The sequence below is a fragment of the Harpia harpyja genome, chromosome 8, assembly GCF_026419915.1.
Source record: "Harpia harpyja isolate bHarHar1 chromosome 8, bHarHar1 primary haplotype, whole genome shotgun sequence".
Lineage (NCBI taxonomy): Eukaryota > Metazoa > Chordata > Aves > Accipitriformes > Accipitridae > Harpia > Harpia harpyja.
The window spans coordinates 32,547,983-32,572,292 of NC_068947.1; the positions used below are offsets into that span (position 1 = coordinate 32,547,983).

Sequence of the window (24,310 nt, forward strand, 5' to 3'; positions counted from 1 at the left end):
ATCTTGCCATTTTTACACAGGCTTACTACTCCTCTCTGCACTAGTAAGACCTGCCATACACAAGCACCAGGATGATCCCTGATCTCCAGGACTTCACTGAAAACACTGCGTTTCAGCTATTTCACAGTTGCTGCTGTTTTCCTTCTTCTTCAGGAAGGTTCTCCATAGATTTCCTATTCTCTTTGATATTCAAGTCTGTTTCTGCACTCTGTATTTCTTCCCTCCACCAACAGTGCTAATCAAAGGAATGCTTTAATAGCCACCTTAACCTTCTCGTACTTATATTTTCAGGCCACTCCTTTTCTATATTTTCTTTTGCAGTTCAAAAAAGCAACTCATTACAGCACAGACAATACAATACTCACTGAATTCCGTGTTTTAAATACGCAGATATGCTCATAAATTTCTTAACTACGCACACTAAAACATGGAGAGAGAAAATCAGATATATACATGCACATATTCACATGGACAGCATAAAAATGATCCATAAAAACATGAACGCTTACTTTTAAATAGAAGGTACCTACCTGGAATGAGCTGACCCAGTAACTGATGGCATCTGGAAAGGCTGAATACAGCTACTATGACCAAAAAAGGATAATGTTTCCATTTCATGATGTGTCCTTCCTTGCATTACACCAGCTCAGCAGCGCTAACGTAAATGTTACCTGCAACACACAATGGAAATAAGAACAAACAAATTAATGATAAATTTAAGGTACTTACAAATATTTTTGCCCAATGTAACTCTATGAAGTATGCTATTTTATGCAGTTTTAGCTATTAAAATAACGCTAAATTTTCTCAGGAAGTTGTAAACCACAACCAGAATATTAACTATCCCTGCAGAGCACACAACCCCAAAACAGATGTTTTAAAGGGAGCCTCATAGTGCACATGTGTATTTTAAAGTGCTGCATGTTGTTTGGTCATGTAACCCAAGTTATTAAAGAAATTGCTCAGTTCAGCAGGATAATTCAATATAGGTTTAATCCATCCCAGTTCAAGGAAATACTTAAACACTTGCCTAAGTTGAAAATGCTTCAACGCTATTCAGCTTTCTATACAAGCACGGTTAAAACTTTACATTAGTCCTCTTATGGCACAGTGTTTTGCTGAAAGAGGATTAGGGATAATTTTACCCAGTAATAACTTGAATAGTTAAGGTAACTTTCTGCTGAGTTTCTGTGTTCTTAAGGGCAGATAGTTTTCATGCAACTGGCAGGAAAATGGAATCTTATGAAGGAAGAAAATATTTTGAATGAAAATGTGACTCTTAGACTCAATTTTCTGACCACCACAACTGTAGGTTGAAAAGTATTCACAACTCCACCACTACTGAAAAATAATCTCTGCTCATCCTACTCGTTTCTTATGCTTCAGCTACATTAGTGCTTAACACTGACTTTGCCAGAACTCCTCAGGCCTTGTTTACAGCATACCAACCTGTTCAAAATGCCTTTCCTCTATAGGTTCCTAAAGAACATACGGTGTTTTTCAGATGATCATAGAGATTTCTGAAAGCAGTAAGATTTTTTTAGACAATCTCTTTGATTAAATACACACAATCTGTAAATAAATGGATTTAGTGTTTTGGTTTGGAGTTTTTGTTTGTTTTTTGTTGTGTTTTTTTTGTTTTGTTTTAAATAAGAGCCTTTATCTAAATACAAACTGAAATGTGTGTGACTGCAATGTCCCATATATTGCATAGTATCTGGGGTTCATGTCAAGTTCTTGACAACAGAAGAGATGCTATTTTAATTGTCTGTCCAGTTACTAGATGCACGCAATTGTCTGACCCTAACCAACAATTAGAGACCACCAAACACAACTGTAAGCATGAAGCAGGCTGATGCATGGAGCTCTACTCTGACAATAAATAACTATGTTAGACCTTGATAACATTACAACTGCACCTCTCACTTCTCTCTCCTAATACTTGTTCCCCTTGTAGTTAAGAACGTATATTCAGAGATGAACTGTTTGGATTATGACTCCCGTATCACCTAAATGCCAGCAGACAGAATCGTAACAGTGAGAAAACCTGTGGTACCGTCAGTCACTTCTTCAGTTTGCTGGGACAGAGAATTTTCAGCTGTAAGCCTAATATATATTTAACAACAGCAAACAGAAGAGTTGCATCATTACTGGGGGTATTCAGTGTCATCTGATACTTTTGGATGTTCAAAAATGCCTAAGTAAGTTAAATAAGAATAGATTCAACCACCTACACATGCTGGATTTTACATTTGCTTCTTGTGTTATACCTGTACTTCTACTATCTTAGCAATCAGAAATAATAATACTCCGTTTCCTACTACTGCTATTACCTGAATCCTACAAAATATTTTTTCTTCATTTTTATCACTTCATCTGCACTGCACACAAAAACCCAGTTCCTTCCATTCCCATTCTTTTGATATCCCCTATCACTTGTATGACTGCTCTTCTGTTGCAAACAGCTTGACAGCTCTTAATGGCAAAGTTAACGGTAATTAATGGCCAAGGTGTTACATGCTGCTCTAAATGCTATTCATGATATGACTCCAAGACTGAAATGAGGATCTGCAACTTCAGGCCTTCAGAATGTCAATCTCTTTCTCTGTACAGTAATACAGGCTTGCTTTATAAAACTATTTATCACATTGGTTTCGGATTCCCACAGTTTCTTCATCTGTACTTTCTGCCTGCAAACACAAGATTGAATATTGTTTCTAATGCAAAGCTGGTGAGGCAGCCCATTGAATTGGTTCACGAAACAAAAAAAGTAACACTTTCAGTTAAGGATTTACTTTGTCATTATAATGTGAGGTGCTCACACATTGTACATCAATGTGAAAGAATCATTTCATTAATACATGCTGCAAAATTGTTCAAGCACTTAGAGATTTAATAAGAGTCTAAGTGTTCCCATCCACTGGCAGGACACAACTCCTACTGATCTCAACAGGAGTTAAGATCACACATTCTGAAGGCAAAATTTGTTTTGTGGACCATATTGTATTGGGTTGTTGTGGGAAGGTGCTTGGTAGAGGGGGTGCTGCAGGGTGACCTCTCTGAGGAGAGGTGAGGGGCTACCTGGTGCCAGCCACAGCCCACTCCAACAGACCCACTGCAGGGCACAGCTGAGTCTGTCAGCCAAGCTGATGGTGCTTCTGGGAAAGCTTGTGTAAGAAAGGGCAAAATGCCAGATAGGCTGACCTGCTTTTGGCTGGGATAGAGTTAATTTTCTTTCTAGTAGCTGGTATAGTGCTATGTTTTGGGTTCAGTATGAGAAGAATGTTGATAACACACTGATGTTTTCAGTTGTTGCTAAGTAGTGTTTAGACAAAGCCAAGGACTTTTCAGCTTCTCATGCCCAGCCAGCAAGAAGGCTGGAGGGACACAAGAAGTTGGGAAGGGACACAGCCAGGACAGCTGACCCAAAGTGGCCAACAGGGTATTCCATACCATGTGACATCATGTCCAGTATATAAACTGGGGCGAGTTGGCTGGAGGGGATGGATCGCTGCTCGGGAACTAACTGGGCATCAGTTGGTGAGTGGTGAGCAATTGCATTGTGCATCACTTGTTTTGTATATTCCAATTCTTTTATTATTATTATTGTCATTTTATTATTGTTATTATTATTATAATCCTTATTTTCTTCTTACCTGTCCTATTAAACTGTTCTTATCTTAACCCATGAATTTTACTTTTTTTTTCTGGATTCTCTCCCCCATCCCACTGGGTGGCAGGGAAATGAGTGAGTGGCTGCATGGTGCTTAGTTGCTGACTGGAGTTGAACCATGACATAGGCAGAGGAATAGGAAAAAAAAAGGGTTATACACAGGAGAGGGAACACCAAGGTGCGAGCAGGAGGAGAGGGAGGCGGTGCTCCAGGCACCAGAGCAGATTCCTCTGCAGCCCATGGAGAGGACCATGCTGGAGCAGAGGTCCACACTGCAGCCCGTGGAGGACGCCAGATTGGAGCAGGTGGACATGTCCTGAAGGAAGCTGTAGCCCGTAGAGAGCCCATGCAGGAGCAGGTTTATCCTGAAGGACTGCAGCCCATGGGAAGGACCCATGCTGGAGCAGGGGAAAAGTATAAGGAAGAAGGAACTGCAGAGAGGAGCTGTTATGGACTGACAGCAACCCCTCATTCCCCACCCCCCTGCACCACTCCAGGGAAAGGATGTGGGGGGGGCAGAGGTAGAGGAGTGGGGGATGAAGGGGTGAAGTTGAGCCTAGCAAAAATGGGGGGGTAGGGTTGTTTTAGTTTTCATCTTTCTCGCCATCCAACTCTATTTTAATCAGCAATAAATTTTGCTCTTTAGCCAAAGTTAATCCACCACAATCATAAAGCTGGGGGGGGAGATGAATCCCAGCAACATACTTTATGGCACTTGCCCTATCTATGAAGGCATCCCATGCATGAATCCAAAGTTTTTTCTCTTTCATACCTCTCTCTTCCATTTACTGAATCTGTAGACTATGACTTCTTTTTAATCCCTTTGTATGTGACAGAGCTCCGCAGGGAGCTCAGACGTTAACTGCCTAGCTTGTTTGTTAAAACCTTTTCTTCCCTCTAATTCTGCTTGTGTTTTATGTTTGAAATATAATATTTAATTCTAAACCTTGAAATTACTTCAGTGTTATTAAAAACGTTATTCTTACAGAAAATTTCAGTGAAGATGGCTTTAATGAAGCCAAGTAATTTTAATATGAAAACAAAACTTGGTAGTCTACAGTTTAAAAACAATTCTTGTAGATATTCCTTGAAAAGAATCCTGAATATGAGGCTAATTCTCTATATTCAGAGTATAGTGCTTTCTTCTGAAATAGTAGCCCTGATCACAGGGAAGATAAAGTAGAAAAAGATGTCATCAGTATGGAAAATGGTTTTCAGATAGAAACCGAGTTCAGTAAAAGAGAAACAAGGTCTTTCTTATCATCATCTACTGCCACAGTCCACAATTCAAGCACTACACTACAGTGGAAGAAACCCACAGAAGTGTGTCACAACCAAAGGGATTCAGCTGGCAACTTAAAACTGTTTCCCTTAGTATATACTAAAAGCCCATGAAGTATCTGCCACGTGCATTTAGAACTTCATATACAAACTTCTCAGTGTCATTACATTTAACTTTTTGATTATAATAACTGAACTAAATGTTTCTGTGTTTGGTCCTTCTCTGCAATTAGTCTTTCAGTGTCTGAAATACAAAACTAACGTCACAGAATAAGGACTGGCACTAATTAGGTATTGCCAGTGACAGAAGAAGGACGCACTAACTATATAAACTTCAGCTGGCCTGAGACCTCGCTTAACTCCGTATCAAATGACTGCAGATCTACATCAGACTGTGCAAGAAAAGATTCAGGTCCAATGTGTTGTCCAGAGAGCACAATGAAGATAAACACTGTCTCCTCTATGACATTATGATCATTAAAGAATCAATGGCAAATTAAACTGCACAAACCCAGAGGGGAAAGAGGCACTATGGTAAATGCAGGGAAAGGGTGTAATCAATTATTTTCTCCCACTTCCCAAGTATAGTACTATTTATCACTATAGCCAGTGCAGCATTCAGCAGCAGAAGGAAAGACACTGAGACAAGACCAAAACCAATGCTGGTTTTCTTTTCATTTTCCCCTTTTTTTTTTTTTTCAGTTTGATTATTATTGTTGCTTCTCTCAGAAATGGTAACCAGCTTGGTAAGACTAGATTTTGACAGTATGTTGAACAAAAAAAAAGGACACAAAGGTCAGGTAATTAAAATTCTAACTTGTAAAAGTAACTTCCCTTTATAAAATCTTTTGGTAAATATTATGCTAAAGAGATTGTTTACCTACAGGATGAGACAGAATTTTGATTTGCTCTGTACTGAAAGACCATTTTGGAGTGGACTGGCAAGATTTCACTGAAAGCAGAAAAAATACAAAATCTTCCTTTTGAAGCAATATTAATTCATTTTGAATGCAGAAAATTTTTAAAGCTTGTCATGCATTGTTAGGCCTGCTGATATTAGATGGACTTTCCTGTATTTTCAATCCTTTCGTTATAAAGTCCTAAAGTCTATTAGTCGGACACCCAGTTATCTGGTCACCTCTGTTTAGACTGACACTACTTCTGAACTTACTCCTCCTGTGCATTATCATCAGTAAAGTTATATATCACTGAAATTAAGAACTTCCCTCTACTATTTCAAACATCCTGTCTTTGTTAAACTAAATTTATTTGGAGTTCCAGGAGGATGAGAAGGAAGCACAGCCATACATTGTCTCAACTGTTTCCATATAGGAGCAAGAATGACAGAGGGTTGATGAACTAGTGGGAAAAAGTCTGGCCAGCTCCTTTTCTGTTCTGAAGTAAATCAACTCTACTAAGATCAAAGCAGCTAAAAAAATATAAATCTATTTAAACCAGAGTAGTTATCAGTATAGAGCATTTATGGATCTGGACTGTGATCCTTTCAGTGACAGTTTCAGCAGACATTCAGGTAGCTCACCTTATTTAATCTTTTAGTATTCCAAAACATTTGCTTTTTTAGAACCAATTGTTAGGTCAGTTTTAACAATTATGACACAAAATTTATATTTTACTTATTTTAAGCTGTGCTTTGGTTTTTTTTAAATGCAGTGAGAAAACCAAGAATAAAATTAATAGTAACAACAACAACAACAACAACAATAATAATGGATTGAATGTTCTCAAATTTATATTTCTAAGCTGGCAGGTGACAAACCTATATGTAAAACAGTCTTTCTTACCTAGATTTTAACTGACTTGATTCTCTGTATGATATATTTACTGCCTAAGCAGTACCATAGGAATAGTTCACCTGGTATAAATCAAAGAAAAACAAACAAACAAAGCTGCGTCCATGTTCATCCACTCATACTGAAAGACTGCAGCAGAAACCCAAAAAGCAGTATCAGCCTGACAAACTGTGGTATGTGACATAAGCTATAGCCTAAACCCTAAATACCCTCTACTATGCTGCCTACACACAAAAGCTCAGTGTGACGAGCCAAACTTATAACAAAAGAGACATCTTTTCTCCCACCAGTCTCAGTGTCATAAACAATCTCTCTACCAGAAGCTCTGCTAATCTCTAATATCTCCTTCATGTGTCTGGCTATATAAGCGGAGACTAATTTTGAATAAGGAACAACTTTAACAGGAAGGTTTCCTCAGGGAGGAGTACATAAATGAGACAGCGAGCAACAGAACATGATTTCTGCGTAAGGAAGCAATATACTTATAATGCAATAAATGTGCAATGCAATGAATGAAGCATGAAGTGGAGTGTTAAGAAGTGTAAAGAGAAAGCAAAAAAACCCCCCCAAACCCCAATCCTGTAGAACTGTAAAACAATGATTTCCACTTGTTCTGTGATTTGGGGCTGCTTGAGAAAACTGACAGTGCTCTGCTCTGCAGGCTCCTGCCCCTGCCTGACCACCAGACTGTTGGTCTCTCTCAAGGAGCCAAATTAGGTTACTGACTGCTTACTGCTCTCTGCCTTTTCTGTCTGCTGTGCCAGGAGCAATATAGAGACACTGTCTCAGCGTGCAGGGCTGGGGTTAGGAAAACCAAAGCCTACCCGGAGGTCAGTCTGGCGAGGTATGTGAAGGGCAACAAGAGGGACTTCTACAAGTACATAAGCAGCAAAAGGAAGACCAGCGAAAATGAGGTGCGGGACCTGGGGACAAAAGACATGGAAAAGGCTGAGGTATTTGATGCCTTCTTTTATCTCAGTTTCTGTTAGAAAGACCAGCCTTCAGGAGTCCCAGGCCCCTGAAACCAGAGAAGAAGTCTGGACTAAAGAATTCTTGCTCTCAGTGGAGGAGATCAGGTTAGGGAGCACTTAAACTACCTGGACACACACACCAGTCCTGGGACCTGGCAGGATGCACCCACGAGAGCTGAGGGAGCTAGCTAATGTCACTGCAAGGCCACTCTTGACTAGCTTTGAAAGGTTGTAACGATCAGGAGAGGTTCCTGAGGACTGGAAGAAAGCAAATGTCATCCCTATCTTCAGGATGAAGGATCCAGGGAAAAGCAGGCCTGTCAGCCTCATCTCAATCCCTGAGAAGGTGATGGATGAACCTATTCTGAAGAGCATCTTCATACGCATGGAAGGACAAGAAGGTGATCGGGAGTAGTCAACATGGTTTTATGAAGAGGAAATCATGTTTAACCAACCTGAAAGCTTTCTACAATGAAATGACTGGCTTGGTAGATAAGGGGAGACCAGCAGATGTTGTTTATCTAGACTTTAAGGCGGCCTTTGACACTGTCTTCCATAAGATCCTCATAAAGAAGCTGATGAAGTACAAGCTAGATAAGCAGAGGGTGAAGTGGACTGAAAACTGGCTGAACTGCCAGGCTTCAAGGATTGTTATCAGTGTCACAAAGTCCAGCTGGAGACCAGTCCCTTGTGGTATACCCCAGGGGTTGCTACTGGGTCCAATACTGTTTAAAATCTTTACTAGTGACCTGAACAGTGAGACTGGGTACACCCTCAGCAAGTTTGCAGATGACATAAAACTGGGAGGAATGACTGATACACCAGATGGTGTGCCACTATCCAGAGGGACCTTTGCAGGCCGGACAATCTCATGAAGTTAAACAAAGGAAAATCTGAAGTCCTGCACCTGGTGAGGAATAACCCAAGGCACCAGTACACACTAGAGGCCTGGAAAGCACCTTTGCCAATAAGGACGCGGGGCTCCTGCTGGACAAAAAGTTGAGTCAGCAATGTGTCCTTGCAGCAAAGACGGCCAAAGGTATCCTGGGCTACTCTGGGAAGAGTGCTGACGGCAAGTTGAGGGAGGTAATCCTTCCCCTCTCCTCAGCACTGGTGAAGCCACATCTGGAGTGCTGGGTCCAGTGTTGGGCTACCCAGTAAAAAAACTGATAGTGGAGCAAAATCAGCAAAGGGGCACAAAAGTGATTAAGCGGTGGGAACATCTGTCATATGGGGAGAGGCTGGGACTGTTCAGTCAGGAGAAGAGAAGGCTCAAGGGGATCTGATCCATATAGATGAATACCTGCTGGGAGGGAATGAAAAAGAGGTAGCCAGACTCTTGTCAGTGGCGCTCAGTGATAGGACAAAAGGCACAAATTGAAACACAGGAAATTCCACTTAAACATAAGAAAAAAACTTTTCTACTGTGAGGGTGACTGGACAGTGGAATAGGTAGCCCAGAAAAATGTCGAGACTCCATGTTATATGCAAAACCTGGTAAGACACAGTCCTGGGCAACCTGCCCTGGCTGACCCTGCTCTGAGCAGGGCATTGGACTAAATGATCTTCCTCCCTGCCTCAGCTGTGATTATCCTGCTTCACTGTTTGGGAACCACAGCACCAAAATCAGCAATCCATATACTGCTTCAAGAAATGCAGTATTATGAAGTGTCTAGCACAGAATGAGGGAAGGCTACCTCTCACAGAAAACTAGTCACAAAATGCTCAGAAGCTGTAGTGTAGAGCGACCAAAAAGCTAGCAGCATCAAATGGTCCTGGAACAGAAGCTGACTGGATGGAGCTAGTATGCTGTACATGTCTTTTAGGGCTTAAAAGAAAAAAGATTTTTTTTTTTTTAAAACATATTAATACTAGAAAAATCACTTATCCTGTGAACGTTCCTCGAAGCATGGTCAAAAATGGACAGTTGAGGAAGTTTGTGACGACATTTTGGGGGGAATGACCTTATGATCCCACAGGTAAACAGAACGTACAGACAGACTAATGCTTAAATGTGCTATGCGGCATCGTAAGTCATTGCCTGTCATTGCAGGGCTTGTTGTGTTCAGGCTGATTATTCCCCTGGAATGCAAAAATCAATTCTAACTTGCAAACTATTATTTTGCACAGACCCACAGTATTGCAGGTTTTGTTCTCTATTTTATATTCATTCACTCTCAGGGGAGCAATCAGAGGCCAAAGATAATTGGTAACAGTCACCAGTGAATTCATTGGACAAAACTTTCCTCAACTCCAGAAGATGATTTCATTCTGTTAATTAGCCTTTTTTGTTGAAACTGCTGATATAGCTAAAAGCTGTGGGAAGAGAGGGGAGAAATGAAGATATTTGTATCATCACTCTCAAGAAGCCATACGAGAGAGTGAGAGGGAAAGACCTTAAGGTCTTAGCTAAAAGCTTTACAGTGCAGGATACTCTCTGCATGTGTGCACATGCACAAGCGCTTGTGTGAGAGGAAGAGGCAATGTAGCTTTAGAGACATTTCTATCTACTAAAATTTACCTGTGCTTCAAACCTAGAGGAAAATGACACTTTGGGTTGTTCTTCCCAATTGTAGCCAGGCTGCCTGGCATAATTCTCACTCGTAGAACACCAAATTTCTCTATAATTAAAGAAGTCTGCCAAAGGAGCAGAACTACAGTCTCCAGGAGCTTCAACTGACTCACTCCATGCAACTCTAAGACACAAGACATTTGAAACAGCTGTTTGGGTTTGTTTCTTTCTTTCTTTTTTAAATGCAGTTTCATATTTTTCAAAATTATATCCCCTTTAATCAACCTGGGCCTCCCTTTTTTGCGTAATAAGGCACCATCTCTTAATAAGGGCAAGCAAGCAAATGTGAAGCAAATCCTGTAGTAACAGCACTACGGAAAACCCTATGGGAAAATTAACTGAATTCAGAGTGTGCTTTTGGAAAATACAACCAAGGAATGATCTCAATAAAACAAGAACTTTCTCATATTTTATATTACCAATGCATTACCTCTTTTTGCCCTTTGGCATATTAAATCAACAACCCATGTCTCAACTACCATGACTTCCAAGTGAGTATTTGGAAAAAAACTGGTTACTGTATCTGTTAAAGATTTCCCAATATGAAATACCATGTTGACAAATTGCTTTTCTAGAACTCCATACTCATTGTTTTTTGAACAGGCAAAAGAATATCATTAGTAATGCCTTGATGCAATCAGTAATTTCATAAGAAATACTGTCAGTGTTCAAACATCATTAAGTAGTGGATGTCTGAAGAAGCAAAGTGGTTGTTGTCAAATGTACTTCCAAACAGTCACATGGAAAACAAACAGCATTTGATAGAAAGAAAATCCAGTGCCTGAAAGGTTAAAAAAAAAAAAAAAAAAATTCCTTTGACTGCATTTTGACTTCTGTTATACCTGATCTCAAAAAGCAAGGGTTTTTCAAAGGCATTTAGCTTTAAACATTCACAGTACCTTTGAATGTCCTCAGCAGGGCCAGAAAAGAGGGATTCAATTTTCAAAGATAATTGTGTCAGATAACTGTCTCATCCCTTTTCAGAAACAATCTGATAAATACCTAATTACCAGCCAAGTGATTTCAGAGCCACACAGCTGGGCCTGAGAAAAGGCTACAGGGAATGACAAGGTCCCCAAAAGCCATCAAGAGCAAGAGGCAGTTGGTTTGTGAATTACTTCATTTATTCAGCTGATAAAATGCATAGAAAGTCCCCAGAGAAAACAAAATATTCATAAAATGTTGAAATAGTAAACAGAATCAATATTTAACCAGAGAAGTAAAATATTAATTTTCAAATAAAACAGGACTGTGTACTACAGAACAATTACATTCCAAAATCCACGATGGTAAATATTCGAGTCCTTAAAACCACTCATTTTTCCAGAAAGCGTTTGTATGCTACTCAGTCTAACCTTGCCTTGTGTTGATATATAATGCTGTGTAATAAGAAATTGGCTTTACAGTAATTTATACTGCAATCTTGTGGCAGACTTAAAAAGCATTCTGATCATAAACAATTATAGTCTTAACTGTCAAACAGGAAAGAATTTATAAAATGTCACCAGTGTTAAAGAACTACCTCATCCTTCTTGAAAAAAACTGGTAATCCAGCAATCCTTTCTAAAAATAGAGAGTACCTTCACTTTTAAATTATCTTCACCAATTAAAAAACCCCACAGGTATATGTAGCATCTCAGATTTCAGTGAATCTTTTTACAATGTACATTGTAAAAGCCAATCCTGTAATCCTGCTGAATTCCTTGTGCTTGGAGAAGTGTTGGCCCCTGCTACACAACCTAAGTGTTAATGGAGTAAAGAGCATGAAATATCAACATAATGATGCAGAGTTCAGAATCACAGATGGGAAGTAGAATATTACTAATAATGCTTCAACAATATTAAAATGACCAAGTTATATATTCCTCCGGCTTTATGAAATACATGTTTGCTTTGTGAAAAATGCAACAGATCTGGGATGGTAATGTCAAAAGTACACATTTCTGACCTAACTCTGCTCCCAGATTGGAGCAAATTGATTGGAATCTTGCAAATGCAATGAAATAGGATGGATCTATGCACTTCTGTAAATTCCGCTCATATAATTTAAAAATAAGGACACAAAAAAATGTTACGTATATGCAGGAGAGAGGTGAGTCAATGGCTGTTGAGTACACAGTGCGGGGACAAAGATTTAAACTAAGCTGATTGCCTTTACTCTGGAGTGGAACAGTAGTGATCACACAGTCAAGAACAGAGGGACAGTTTTAAAACCTGTTCCTTTCAGACTCTCAGCTATTAAGTGATGGCATTTCTGCATGCGTCACTATTCACCTTGCACATAAAAATAAACTAAAGCTGGCCAAGAAGAGCTGACACTCTGCTAGCATTTAAGTTACGGAAGTCAGGCATGCATATTCAGTGGGGCAGGCAGGAAAGTCCTGGGGTTTTGCTTATCTGAAAATTCAGATTTGACCTGAGATCACAGCTTTGGCGTAACTGGTGTTGTGAAAGTGTGTTTAAATACGGAAGTAAAATTCCCAGATAACTCTCTCCCCAGCTACAATTTAGCAAAAAGAGACCTATGTGCTAGTCACTCAATGCAAAGAAAAGCCCAAACTCCACTTCAGTGCATGGTGAAAGTTTTGTGTTCATCTAGCCTACAAGCTTCTTAGGCTTCTATCTATCATGACAGACTGAGGCAGTAAATGCCCCCTCATAAATTTAAAACTCTGTGAAATATAAAAAGGAAATACTAGACAAAGTCTCTGTGCACAAAGCAAAAAAAGGAAATACTAGACAAAGTCTCTGTGCACAAAGCAAAACAGGGATGCTCTCTACTGCAAAGCTATGAAACAATAAGCATTTGGGGACCACAGACTGCAGCCTCTGGAGGTAAAAAGGCTTGCCATAATTCTTTTCCTCTTGAGATTCAGCTTTGAGGGAAAGAAAAATAGCTTGGCTTTTGCCCTTAATAAGAATGGGAGCAATTGGAACGGATTTGCAGATCCTGCCCCACCAACAAGTCTTCTCAGAGACAGAAATTTACATCAGGATTTAAAGAATATTCAGCTCTCCCCCAGAGCGCATTATTCCTTCTGGAGTCACCAGTAAAGGTGAAGCTTGAACAATATAAGTACTTTCAACCTTGTCTGCTTCTTGGTTAAATAGACTTGTGTGAAATGCTAACTCCTTGGGGGAAAGGAAGAAGACACCAGCATTCATGAAGATACTGGAAGAGTGGCAGAATCCCTTTGAAATTGAGACTTATCTGATAAGGTCGTTATGGTTGTTAATAGCAACTCTTTCCTCTGCTTCCTTGGATGAGGCCGTGGCATTTAGCTGCAGTTTGGGGCAGCGAGCAGCCAAGCTGCCATTGCAGGGGGACGTTAGGGACTGGCTGTGCCTCTGGAAAGCCTCAGCCTGTCCATATCCCAGCAGACATAAGAGCTTCTCCCTGTAAGTGAGAGGAGTACTATTGCCTCCTAGCCTTTCTGGGACCAAAGCTAGTAGCTTTTTGCTATGTTTCATACTTAAAGCAGACTTTGACGCCTCACTGTTGATTTTGCTCCCACTAGCTTTTAAACCAGGAGTCCAACCTGAAGAGAAACACAAAGATTTAAAGTAATAGCATTTCTACAGCTCCTGGGACTGTAAATCTTTGGGTTAAAGGAAAAAATCACAGTTTCACCACTCCCAGCCTCAAAAGGAACGCAGGGAGGACGTAACCCTTACCTCTTCTGTCTGGTTAATGGGCCCATGCAGAACTCCACACCAGCTCCAGGGGAGTCAGATGCAGGGCTGCGCAGTGGTGGGCCTTAAAGTATATGGAGGGAACAAAAAAGGAGATCTGGCATTATTTCAGAGAGAAAGTTTAGTGGATGCAGGATGTGAATCTTTCAAAACCCAAGTCCTCCTGGTCCTGCTATTTCTGTTTCAGCCTCCTATGAGGAGAATAGCCAACAGGGGTGAGGGGACCACAGACTACATGCAAGAAAGTGCTATTCTGTAAACCCTGATAATCCCTCCTGACCATGCTTTATGAAAGGGATTTAGTTAGTCTATGTGGTATCAACAGCCTATGAAAAATTAAGGTATCACCAGCAAGCTCCTCCCAGACCGTGATGGGCTCCCTGCTCCTACAAGGAGGAGGGAAGAGAGAATCTGAGGCAAGACCTGAAATCTCATTTTTAATATTTCTATGGAATTGAAGTCTCAGACAAAATATATTTAAAAACTGCACTAAATTTTATCAAGAGCAGGATGTGCAAAAAAAGTTTCCCTCATAATCCAAACATTAGTTTGAAAATGCAGATCACTCCCAAAAAGACTATCATCCCCCCCCCCCCCCCCCCCGCTTCTTCCTTGGTTTCTCCTTTTAAGAAAATCCCTTACAGCATATCTTTAATCATCTCATCAGTTCTGGAACATAATTTAAGGTCTGAAGTTATCTTTTCTACAGCTAACAGTAGAAGAGAACTCAAATTGATAGATCGAATATTTTGAGCCTGGAATACTTCCCTTGTGATAGTGATCCCAGACCATTACTCTCATCTATTAGAAACAGAGAAGCTGTTAGCGTCCATTAATATATGAAGTACAGCAAACAAGAGTGTGCATTTTAAAGTTTTGTTTCTAAGTATTATTGCAGAAAAATAAATAAAAAGGATAAAGCTCCTAAAAATGTCCTGACCAGGAAAGCGAAACAGGTATGGAAAAGAGAATGAAGGTTTTATGTCTCAGAAAGGCTACCCAAACTTAGAAATTCTGATGCAAAACTTGAAATAACATTTACATACAAGAGCAAATATAAAAAAACCCCACGTGTCTCAATAACAAATGCTGGAGTTTCAGCTACCCAGATAGCACAGTAAACCAAAGCCTGGCAATAATTTTCATTCATATTTTCTCCTATCAATGCAATGAACTGTCCTGAGAGAAAACATTCAGCTCAAACAAAAGGGATTTTGTTTTGTCAGAATATCTAATACAGTAAAAGTTCAGATTAACTGGCTAGTATTTTGACAGGTCCCCAGTTTCTAGCGTGGATCCTCATGCATTTTGTATCTGCCAGATGCACAATAAGATACTCACACATGTTATCATGCTCCCTGTAACTACAACGGACACCAGCTAGAAACATATTTTAAAAGTTATGGATGTGCCTGACATAACTGGTGTGACCTTTCTTAATAGAGGAACTGCTGTATAATCACTCTCAGGTGGGCAAGAAAATAAAACATCTTGAATCACTGAATTCAGTCACATCAGCAGGAATTTGAAAACGTGGACCAAATAACTAAACTGCTAGCTCCTAAACCTTCAGAGACTAAAGCTTAAATATTCCTGAGCTGGACAGAAACAGGTAATTGGAAATTTATAGAGGTGGACAACTGATTTCCTAGCAGTAAACCATAATGACCAAACTAACTTGTAATGGATGAATAATTAGGTAGGGGTAGAAAAAAAGGCTGAATCCACAGGTATTGTTTATTCATGACTTAATAATCAGCTGTATTTCTGCATATTTCATTTAAACAGTTCTCAATCTGGGACTACTTGAGGAGTGACTACCATGCAGGCATTAGAACAGTATAATTTTAAAAAGGCTAAGAATGATTCAAGAGAAACATTTCTGTCTTTCACTTTAGAAAAAGTTTTTATTTTCTTTCATTGAAAGAAAAAGCTGTCTCTTTGGAAATACCTGAAATAAAGTGGCATTAATTTTCTAACAAGCTCTGTGCTATCAGAAATAAGATACCAGTGGAGCAAGACAACAATATCATATGCTTTCTTTCTGAGCTGGAAACTGAAATGAAGAATGTGAATTAGATGTTAGGGAAAATTATGCATGTGCTGGCTTCCGCTACTGGCACTTTTGGAAGGCAAAATTGCTTTTCTAGGACTCCAATAAAGACAACATTAACTTAACTTAGTGAAAGGAAGACACTGTAAAAAACTGACTCAAGACACTTTTACCCCATTTACCCCTTTTTAAAATAATAATTTTGTTCCAATATTTCCATTACCTTGCCTTTCCACCCCCACTCTTTCCCCTCCTTTCCTTTCAGATAAGTCTGGAGACCTGGATCCACATAGATGGGTTCTTTGCAGCACTCTAACGCTACAACAAGTGAGAAGGCAGCAGTGCATTAGACATTCATATGGCTACAATGTAAATTTACTCACATTTTGAGCATATGATTTATCATACAGTCAGGTGAACTAATCAGTATTAATGAAGAGGTTCATAACATGCCTTAAAGTCACATTCCTTGCACACATTAAACTGATTCAGAGTTACTCTTTTCCAGGTCTTTTCCTGTTAGTGAGAGGCAAATAAATTTATTTTAAATCCTTGGTCTCATCTGCGCCAACCCATATCACAACTCACTTTCCATTCATTTCCTGAAAAATGAATACTTAATTTGTTTTCAATCTACCTTGGAGATCTTCAGTATGTATTGGCAGACAAAAGGTAAATTTGTTGAGTATCACAAAAAGCATGCTCTACAGAGTACAAAATATCCCTAAACTTTTTAACTGGAAAAAAGTAACAGCTAATAATATTTTCCCAGGGAAATGAGTATGCGCTAGCACACTTGTATGTGCTTATAGTATAAGACTGTACCTTGCACAGCAAGCACTAAAATTGAAACCTCTGACAATATATGATCATAATTAAAAAATTAATAATTAATATCAACAAAGCTTTTTTTGCATAACCACAAAGCAATTCAAGAATTTTGGTATGTGAAACAAAATATTTTAATTATTCCCTGGTACTCTTCCCATTTCTTTTATGTCAGCCCGTACGCATACTTTTACTAGTATCTCTCTCACAGATACCAGCATCCTAACACTTGGTCAAACTTTCCTAACTGAGTCTTTACTAAAGTCATTACTATGGGATGATCTGTTCATAAGCATGAAATCTACAACTATCCTGGTCTTTGCACAATGGTTTATACCGTTTGTTTATAAATAGTTCCTTCCAAGTACATGTGCAACAATTACAATAATGGTTTTCCCTCTCGGCTGAGGTGTTGCTGCCACGGCAAACTGCTTCTCAATTCCTCAGGGTGTCTCCTAGTTCCACAAAGACTCTGCTTATGCAGAGCATTCAAATAGCTCAAAAGCCATGAACTGAAGTGCTGGCAGATGACAAATCAAAATCTCATTTTCATAAAATGAACACTGTCTCTCCCGGCATTTAAAGTTCTTGTCTAAAATTGCCTTTGATGAAACAAAGTTAAATTGAAGTCAGGGAGAAAGAGCATGCTATAATATGCTACTATGCTTGGCAGTGGACCAACAAAGATACACACTGGGGCACACTCTAATGTATGTTTTGGAAGACAGCACCTTCATCAGTACACTGGGAAAAATTTTACCCCTACGAATGCCTACAGAAAGTAACTCTCTGCTCCCCTCCCCCAGTAAAATCCGCTTAAAAATACTCTCACAGATAAAACATAACCAAATACAAAATAATTCATGACTGACAAGTTGTTGACATTCTTCAAAGCAATAGATGCTGCTCTACCACTGCAGGCAAGGACAACTAAGACAAATATAAAAAATGTAGTGCATGAATAGAAATTACAGCAGGTTTGATTACAGTGAAAAATAAGAAAATCCAAAGCTCCTGAGAAGCAGTTTGAAAAGTAACAGTCCTTGGTAAGAAAAAAATAACTGTTTTTCAAATGGCATTCAGAAAATCAAATTTCCCTGCAAAAAACTTTTCATGTTTAAATATTCAGACTCCAGTCTTCAAAAGCTGATATTTATGAGACTCTTCTTTTAGCAATTTGCTGCACTAATCTAGAATAGCATTGCTCACATTTACATACAAATTAAGCCAACTGTAGCATCACATTCTTCAAGCAGTTTATTTACTCTGTACTTGGCAAAGCATCTGTTTTAGTTTTCCATAATATAGAATATATCATATAGAAAATATAAGTCTTTTCTGAACATCTGAAATGGAATAAACTGAATTGTATGCTCAGTGTGACACAGCAGATTCAGAATATATTAGAAGAAGGGAAGTAAGACAACAGTGCAGGAATGACACAATATAGTTTTACTGCTCTTCCATTTAGTGCAACCTGTCAGTCTAACTGTAAGTCTAAACCACTAAATATCACATATGAAAGTCAATCTGATCTGCTGTGCAAACACTCAGGCAGTTTATTTTAATGGATCACTGTCTCCATTCAAACATAAATCAAACCCAGTGTTATAATAATAGAAGATATGAGAAGAACTTCTTGTGGTAGCAGATCTATCTTCAAGTCATGAAACCTGCAATAAATGCACCCTTTATTAAAAATATCTAGTCACTGTCAACGGCTTTGGGGTTTTTTTTATGATTCTGATATAGGCTTAATAAAACTATTTACTAAACAGAATATATAAGCAGGTTTATTGACAAATCACAGATTAACCTCTCCACTCCTGACCTTTCTTCTTCCACCTCATCTCCTACCTCAGCCGTCTCACTGACACCTCAACCTAGCTGGCATGCCATCGGCTTAACATGGCCAAAATTGATCTCTTTGTCTTCTCACCCAAGCACTGCATCACCAGCATCCCCACCGTCACTCAAGCCTGTAATAAAAATGCCATTTTTGTTTCACCTTTCCCTAGCCTTCCTAATCCAGATCATAAATAAATCTTTCTGCTGCTGCTTATACACATTAAAGATAATTTTCTTCCTTTTTGCCTGCACAGCTAAATGCTCACTTAAGCTCTTGGTTCTCATTTTGATTCATTTATTCTCAAGCTCCATTACATCGTATCAACCATTCCCTTTCAGCCCATTCTAAATGCAGTTTTTAGTTTTATCTCCATTTAGGTTTCATCACAATGGGTAAAAAATTCCAAAAGCATAAAACAGCCTAAATACCCAAGATCCTTGAATCCATTTAGGATTCTAAATGGATATGGGTCATTTTTGTAAGCACTCATGCAGCTAAAGATGCAGATTATTATTAGACACATGAACATCTACAAAAGCTTCTCTCTCTGACAATGGCACATCAGCCCCTAAGTATCTTGGAAATTGGACAATTTTACACACTCATCCACTCTTGTAATCCTTCTGCCACCTTCTTGTGTTTCATGCACGAATTTTTTTGTATCATTTCTTAACTTTGTCCTTTTTTGCCTCCTCTTCTCTCCTGGCATTTTAAATTCTACTTCTTTTGCTACCATCTATTTTAAATACAGCTTTGCCACTTTCTCCCATAAATGTCTAGAATTCCATTTCACTTCATGCCTTTGGCATAAAATATCCTCTGTGAACTTCCTTCTTAATGGTACACCTAACTCTAAGAAGCAGCTCACTAATGCCAGCTAAGTTTAAGATGCTTAATGCTACAATAGTAACAAAGCAAGTAACTAGTCATATAAAGTGTGTATATGTATGTGTACATAATATATATCTGATTGTGTATTGTCACTCTTCTTACAAAGACTTTACATTCCAGTCTATGTCATTTGTGTGTCTTACAATGAGATTGAGTTTTCACTGGGAACAATAAATCATCTATCAATATATATACTAAAACCATAACTTTTAATAATTCATGCACAGAGACTATGTAGAAAATTATCAAACACTCGACACCACAATTTCAAAGCCAACCATAAATGTATATAAATAATATACATAAATGTAAATAAACAATGTTTCATTCTTTCCTGATGGTTTCTGCCTAGGACTCCCTTCTCTCATATATCACAGTATAATTTTGCTGAATTAACTATTAGAAATCTAAGTTTTCAAGAGTAAATGAACAAAAAAGAAAGTGCTAAAGTAGAGAAAAATATTTTTACATTGTTAGCCAGAAACAATGCACATGGTTCATGCGGTGTACCCCGAGACAGCAGTAAATTAACAACAGTGGTTCACAACTGACTCAAAGAACAAAGTGAACTACCTGTTGATCCTCCGTCAGCCTGTTCTGAGGTAAACTTAATGTGCTTATTGTCACAGAGGGTCTTTTATGGACTGGGAAAAACACTTGGCCCTGTGTCATTCTGAAATGGCAAGTGGTGACGGGAAGAGTGGTCAGTGGGCCATGGCCCTCAGCCAGTGTTTGTCCACTTCCAACCCAGGGCAGGTAGAAGGGTGAGAGGATTGCCTCCCTAGAAACAGTGTGGTTTAGAGGCTTTCTTAAATAGGAAGTTTTGTCCTTGGAGTCCAAATTAACACAACCCACCCATGATGCTTGTGCCAAACTAAGTGACCATGGCTTTAGACCACGACCAAATCACAACTCTAACTTGTCAGAGATTCTTAATAATAAATCTCTACCTTCTGGATGGATTTTTAAGGTATACATATGTGAAGGAGCACAGCACAACAAAACAAAACCCCAGGGAGAAGGTATTCAACAGTCTTCACAGGTAAGCTTTATATATAATGAAATTACTTAAAAAAAATTACAGAGTTCTTTCCTATCCACAACAGAAAATACATATGTTCTTTCATTTACGTATTCATTTCACAGCTATAAAATAAAGCAATATTTAATTATTCTAATCAAAATATCAGAGCCTGTTATTTAGTAAACCCTGTTGCCTAGTTATTTTGCTATTACTGTGACAGCAAAAACTATCGTATCTATTCTATAAAAAGAACCTTACATTAAAGCCTATATAAATGCATGCCATAAAATACTTGGAATTTTTCCTTAAAAGAGGTACTAAAACTTCCCCCTTTAATTCATTAGCTTTCATTCAACTTTGATTGCTGCTATAAAATGCTATTTCTTTTTTACGATACCATGATCAGGTTTTTTGGCTTACCGTAAAGGAAGAGAACATCAATCATTTGTATTATTCTATCAAGATCAGTGCTCAGAAGGGAATGCTCAAGTAATTTTATTAAATCATGCATTACCTACATCCTGCAGTTAAAGAAAAACAAACCACTGAATCTAAAGCTCTAGTTATCAAAGAAATATGAATTGCCCTTTTCAATATGTATTATTAAGCATCCTGTACAAAAAACTCTAGTACTGAAGCCAAAAATGATTCACATGAGATATGTTTAGGGATGAAGCACTAAGAAATTTCTGGCAGAAGTGTTAATTCAGCACATTTTCAATGATGGAATAAAATGGCCAGCACATGTATTAATCATCTGATATTATCTTTAGTATAACGGCATGTACTCCTCTCCCTTTAATTGTTGCTAGCTGAAATGGCATTTGAGCTGAGTAGAGACTTGAGGATTAAGGTTGTAACAATATACAATCAGAACTGCTTTGCCAGGTCTTCTGCTGAGTACATCTTGGCCACAACTCTCAAGGCTCCACTTCTGCTAAAAGTTGCAATCAAGAGACTCAGACAGTAAAGGATACTAAAATGACCCACACTCTAAGATGCATATCCTAGTTTCTTATGAAAGAGCGTTTGTGACCAACAAAATGCGTTTTCCTTACATCTCGTGGCAGAAGGAGTAACCATGAGCACAATGCACTTTTCCACATGGGAGTATCGCTACTGACAACTCACTTATAAAGATGGTTCCTCATGCTAGACTTCGTACTTTCTTACATCTGCCCAGAAGTTTGGAGAGGACTTCCTTCACATTCCTCCCTCTATGTTTTAGTGACCATAGTTCCCACAAATGCTGCTGGATACCCAGCCCTGGATATGACTTAGTTACTTTGTGCTGTATCATAACAAAGAGCATGATAAATACTGCCAGTAACAACGCTAGCTTATTTCCACTGGATCCCAAACTTTGGCTGCAAGTCTGTGGGAGTAATAGTATGGACTTTTCTGGGCATTCCTTTGATGTGCATTTCTGTTAAATTTAATTATCTTCCAGCTGTCAGAATTAAAATGGAGATATGCACGCATGCCTGCACATTCAAAATGTGTTACTGAAGAGACAGAAGGGGTTAAAACCAGGGAAAATAAATGATTTAGGCTATATCTCTAGACACGTCAAACCAGTATAATTCAATACATTTATCCTCTTGCCTTCAAAGAGATACCGTGCTAACAAATTTATGAAAATGCAAGAAACTCCCGAGTAGAGCAAAATGGCCAATTAACTGCTTGCATATTTAAAAGAAGATGGGGGAAACAACCTAACTTCAACCCCTGGAGACATACAAAGAATCTCTGCCTCTAAAAGAGTATGATTGCCTGGAGATAAGGGCTGGGAAAGAGCCAGTCATGTTAGAAATGGAGAAATACAGGCCAAACTCATACTACAGAACACTGCCTCTAAGAAGAATCTTCTTATGGGAAACCCATGGCAGTATTCAGTTTCTGTGATACCTAGTTTGATGCTCCAGGAAGATTTGCAACAGTAGCAGTCTTCCCAAATTTTTCATGAGCCACATGCATCCGTACTGTCTTTTTGAGCTGCTTCAGGTCAACCTCCATTTCCTATGCCAGTTGGCTCAGAGTGGCTCACATCCACGCTGTTCTTTGCAACTTCTGCTTAGAGTTGCCTGGTCGCACTCAGACCACATGGCATTCAAAGTATTCTGTGGCTTGGTACCTACACCACACATACTCACCCATAGGCATCTTTAGCATATTTGTATATAGCACACCTATAACTGCTCAACAACCTCTGGGTTTTGTCTAGGGATGCTTGTCCCATATCACACAGGGGCTGGGGAGCGATATGGTACCATGGAGTGAAGATGATCCAGGGCACAGGTGCCCAAAACAAAACAGGAGATGATGCAACCTGAACCACAAAGGCAGTAAGAGTAGTTAGGCATGTACTGAATCCATGTATCAGACCTATACAGATCTGTAATAGTAAACTACTACAGTACAGTGCAATGCAATTGACATATGTTGTCCCATCTTACAAGACCTACTTGTTTTCCAAAAGATATGCCAAATACTGAATCAACCTCTAAAATACATTATTCTTGTTCTAGACATCCTGAATTGAAAAGGAAACAAAGATGGTGTGGAGTTTTGTTTTAATATAGGTATTTTGGCAATAAAATGAAGACCTACATGCAACATTTATCTTCTGAGAAGATTTTAAATGCTTTCCACATGATTTGGGCCAAAATTCAAGTCACAAGGATACACTCCTGGTCAGCATTGAAACATCAGTGACCTGCAAGGCTAACCGAAGGCGACATGGTCCCTGAAGCATTAAGAGTAGAATTGGGAACACAAAATCCAGCCCCTACAAAAGATGCTTTTTGGGTTTGTGGTTTTTGGGGGTTCTTTTGTTTGTGGGTTGGTTGGTTTTGGTTTGTTGGGGTTTTGGGGGGGGGGGGGGGGGGGCAGGAGGAGCCACAGCAATTGACTCTGGGAAAAAGTTTTAAAAATTCCCTAGAAAAAGTAAGCCTGTTTTCCAGTTATGGTTGGCATTGACAATACTAAATTATTTGCAAATTCTATCAGGAATTAATCATTTTTTTCCTTCAGCATGTTCATATACTTATCTCTCTTCCCCTGGTGAAATGCTTAATCCTTAATGAGACTGTTTAGTAGTAAGGGTAGCAAAAGAAAACAAAATTAACAAAATATCTCAAGATATTTTATAAGAGTCTATGACTAGTTGCAGAGTAAGCAAAGCAGCATTTTGAAGATGGAACTCAAAAGCTAGTATTGGTAAGAGTTTCTCTTATTTATTTATATATTTATATGTCAACTCTACATACTTCAGTGAAAAATAAATAAATAAATAAATAAAAGAATATCATAAGCATAAATAACTGGAAATTATTAAATACTTAATTTTTTGTAATGCCACCTATTGGACATCTGAAGGGAAAGGTTCCAAGGCACACCTCACACCACCACCGGTCCCCATGTTTATGATCAGTTGTAGAAAAAACTGCTGTTGTTCCATGCCTGTACAGTGTTCCCTCTCTCTTTTATTTACTTGTGCAGAGTTTACAGTGCATAGGGAAAAGATTGCCAGGTAGCTAAGAGCTGAGACAGTTAAGGGACAAAAGTTCATGCATGCAGCCACAACCATGCTGTACTTTAGGGCTGGTGCCATTGTCCCTGCCCAAGGACTCCAGCCCAGGCGGTTGCATTTCCTCTTCCAGGG

General features: G+C 38.9%; 1 protein-coding gene across 4 annotated transcripts in view; it reads right to left on the reverse strand.

Annotated features, from left to right (window-relative positions):
- Positions 1 to 24,310, reverse strand: part of ROBO1 (roundabout guidance receptor 1) — a 760,895-nt gene that overhangs the window by 664,800 nt on the left and 71,785 nt on the right. For all 4 annotated transcript variants that reach the window (XM_052794285.1, XM_052794283.1, XM_052794280.1 and 1 more), the window contains exon 2: positions 531 to 671. In XM_052794285.1, the coding sequence (XP_052650245.1) occupies positions 531 to 618 (88 nt within the window). In that variant the 5' untranslated portion in view covers positions 619 to 671. The remainder of the gene's footprint in view (positions 1 to 530; positions 672 to 24,310) is intronic.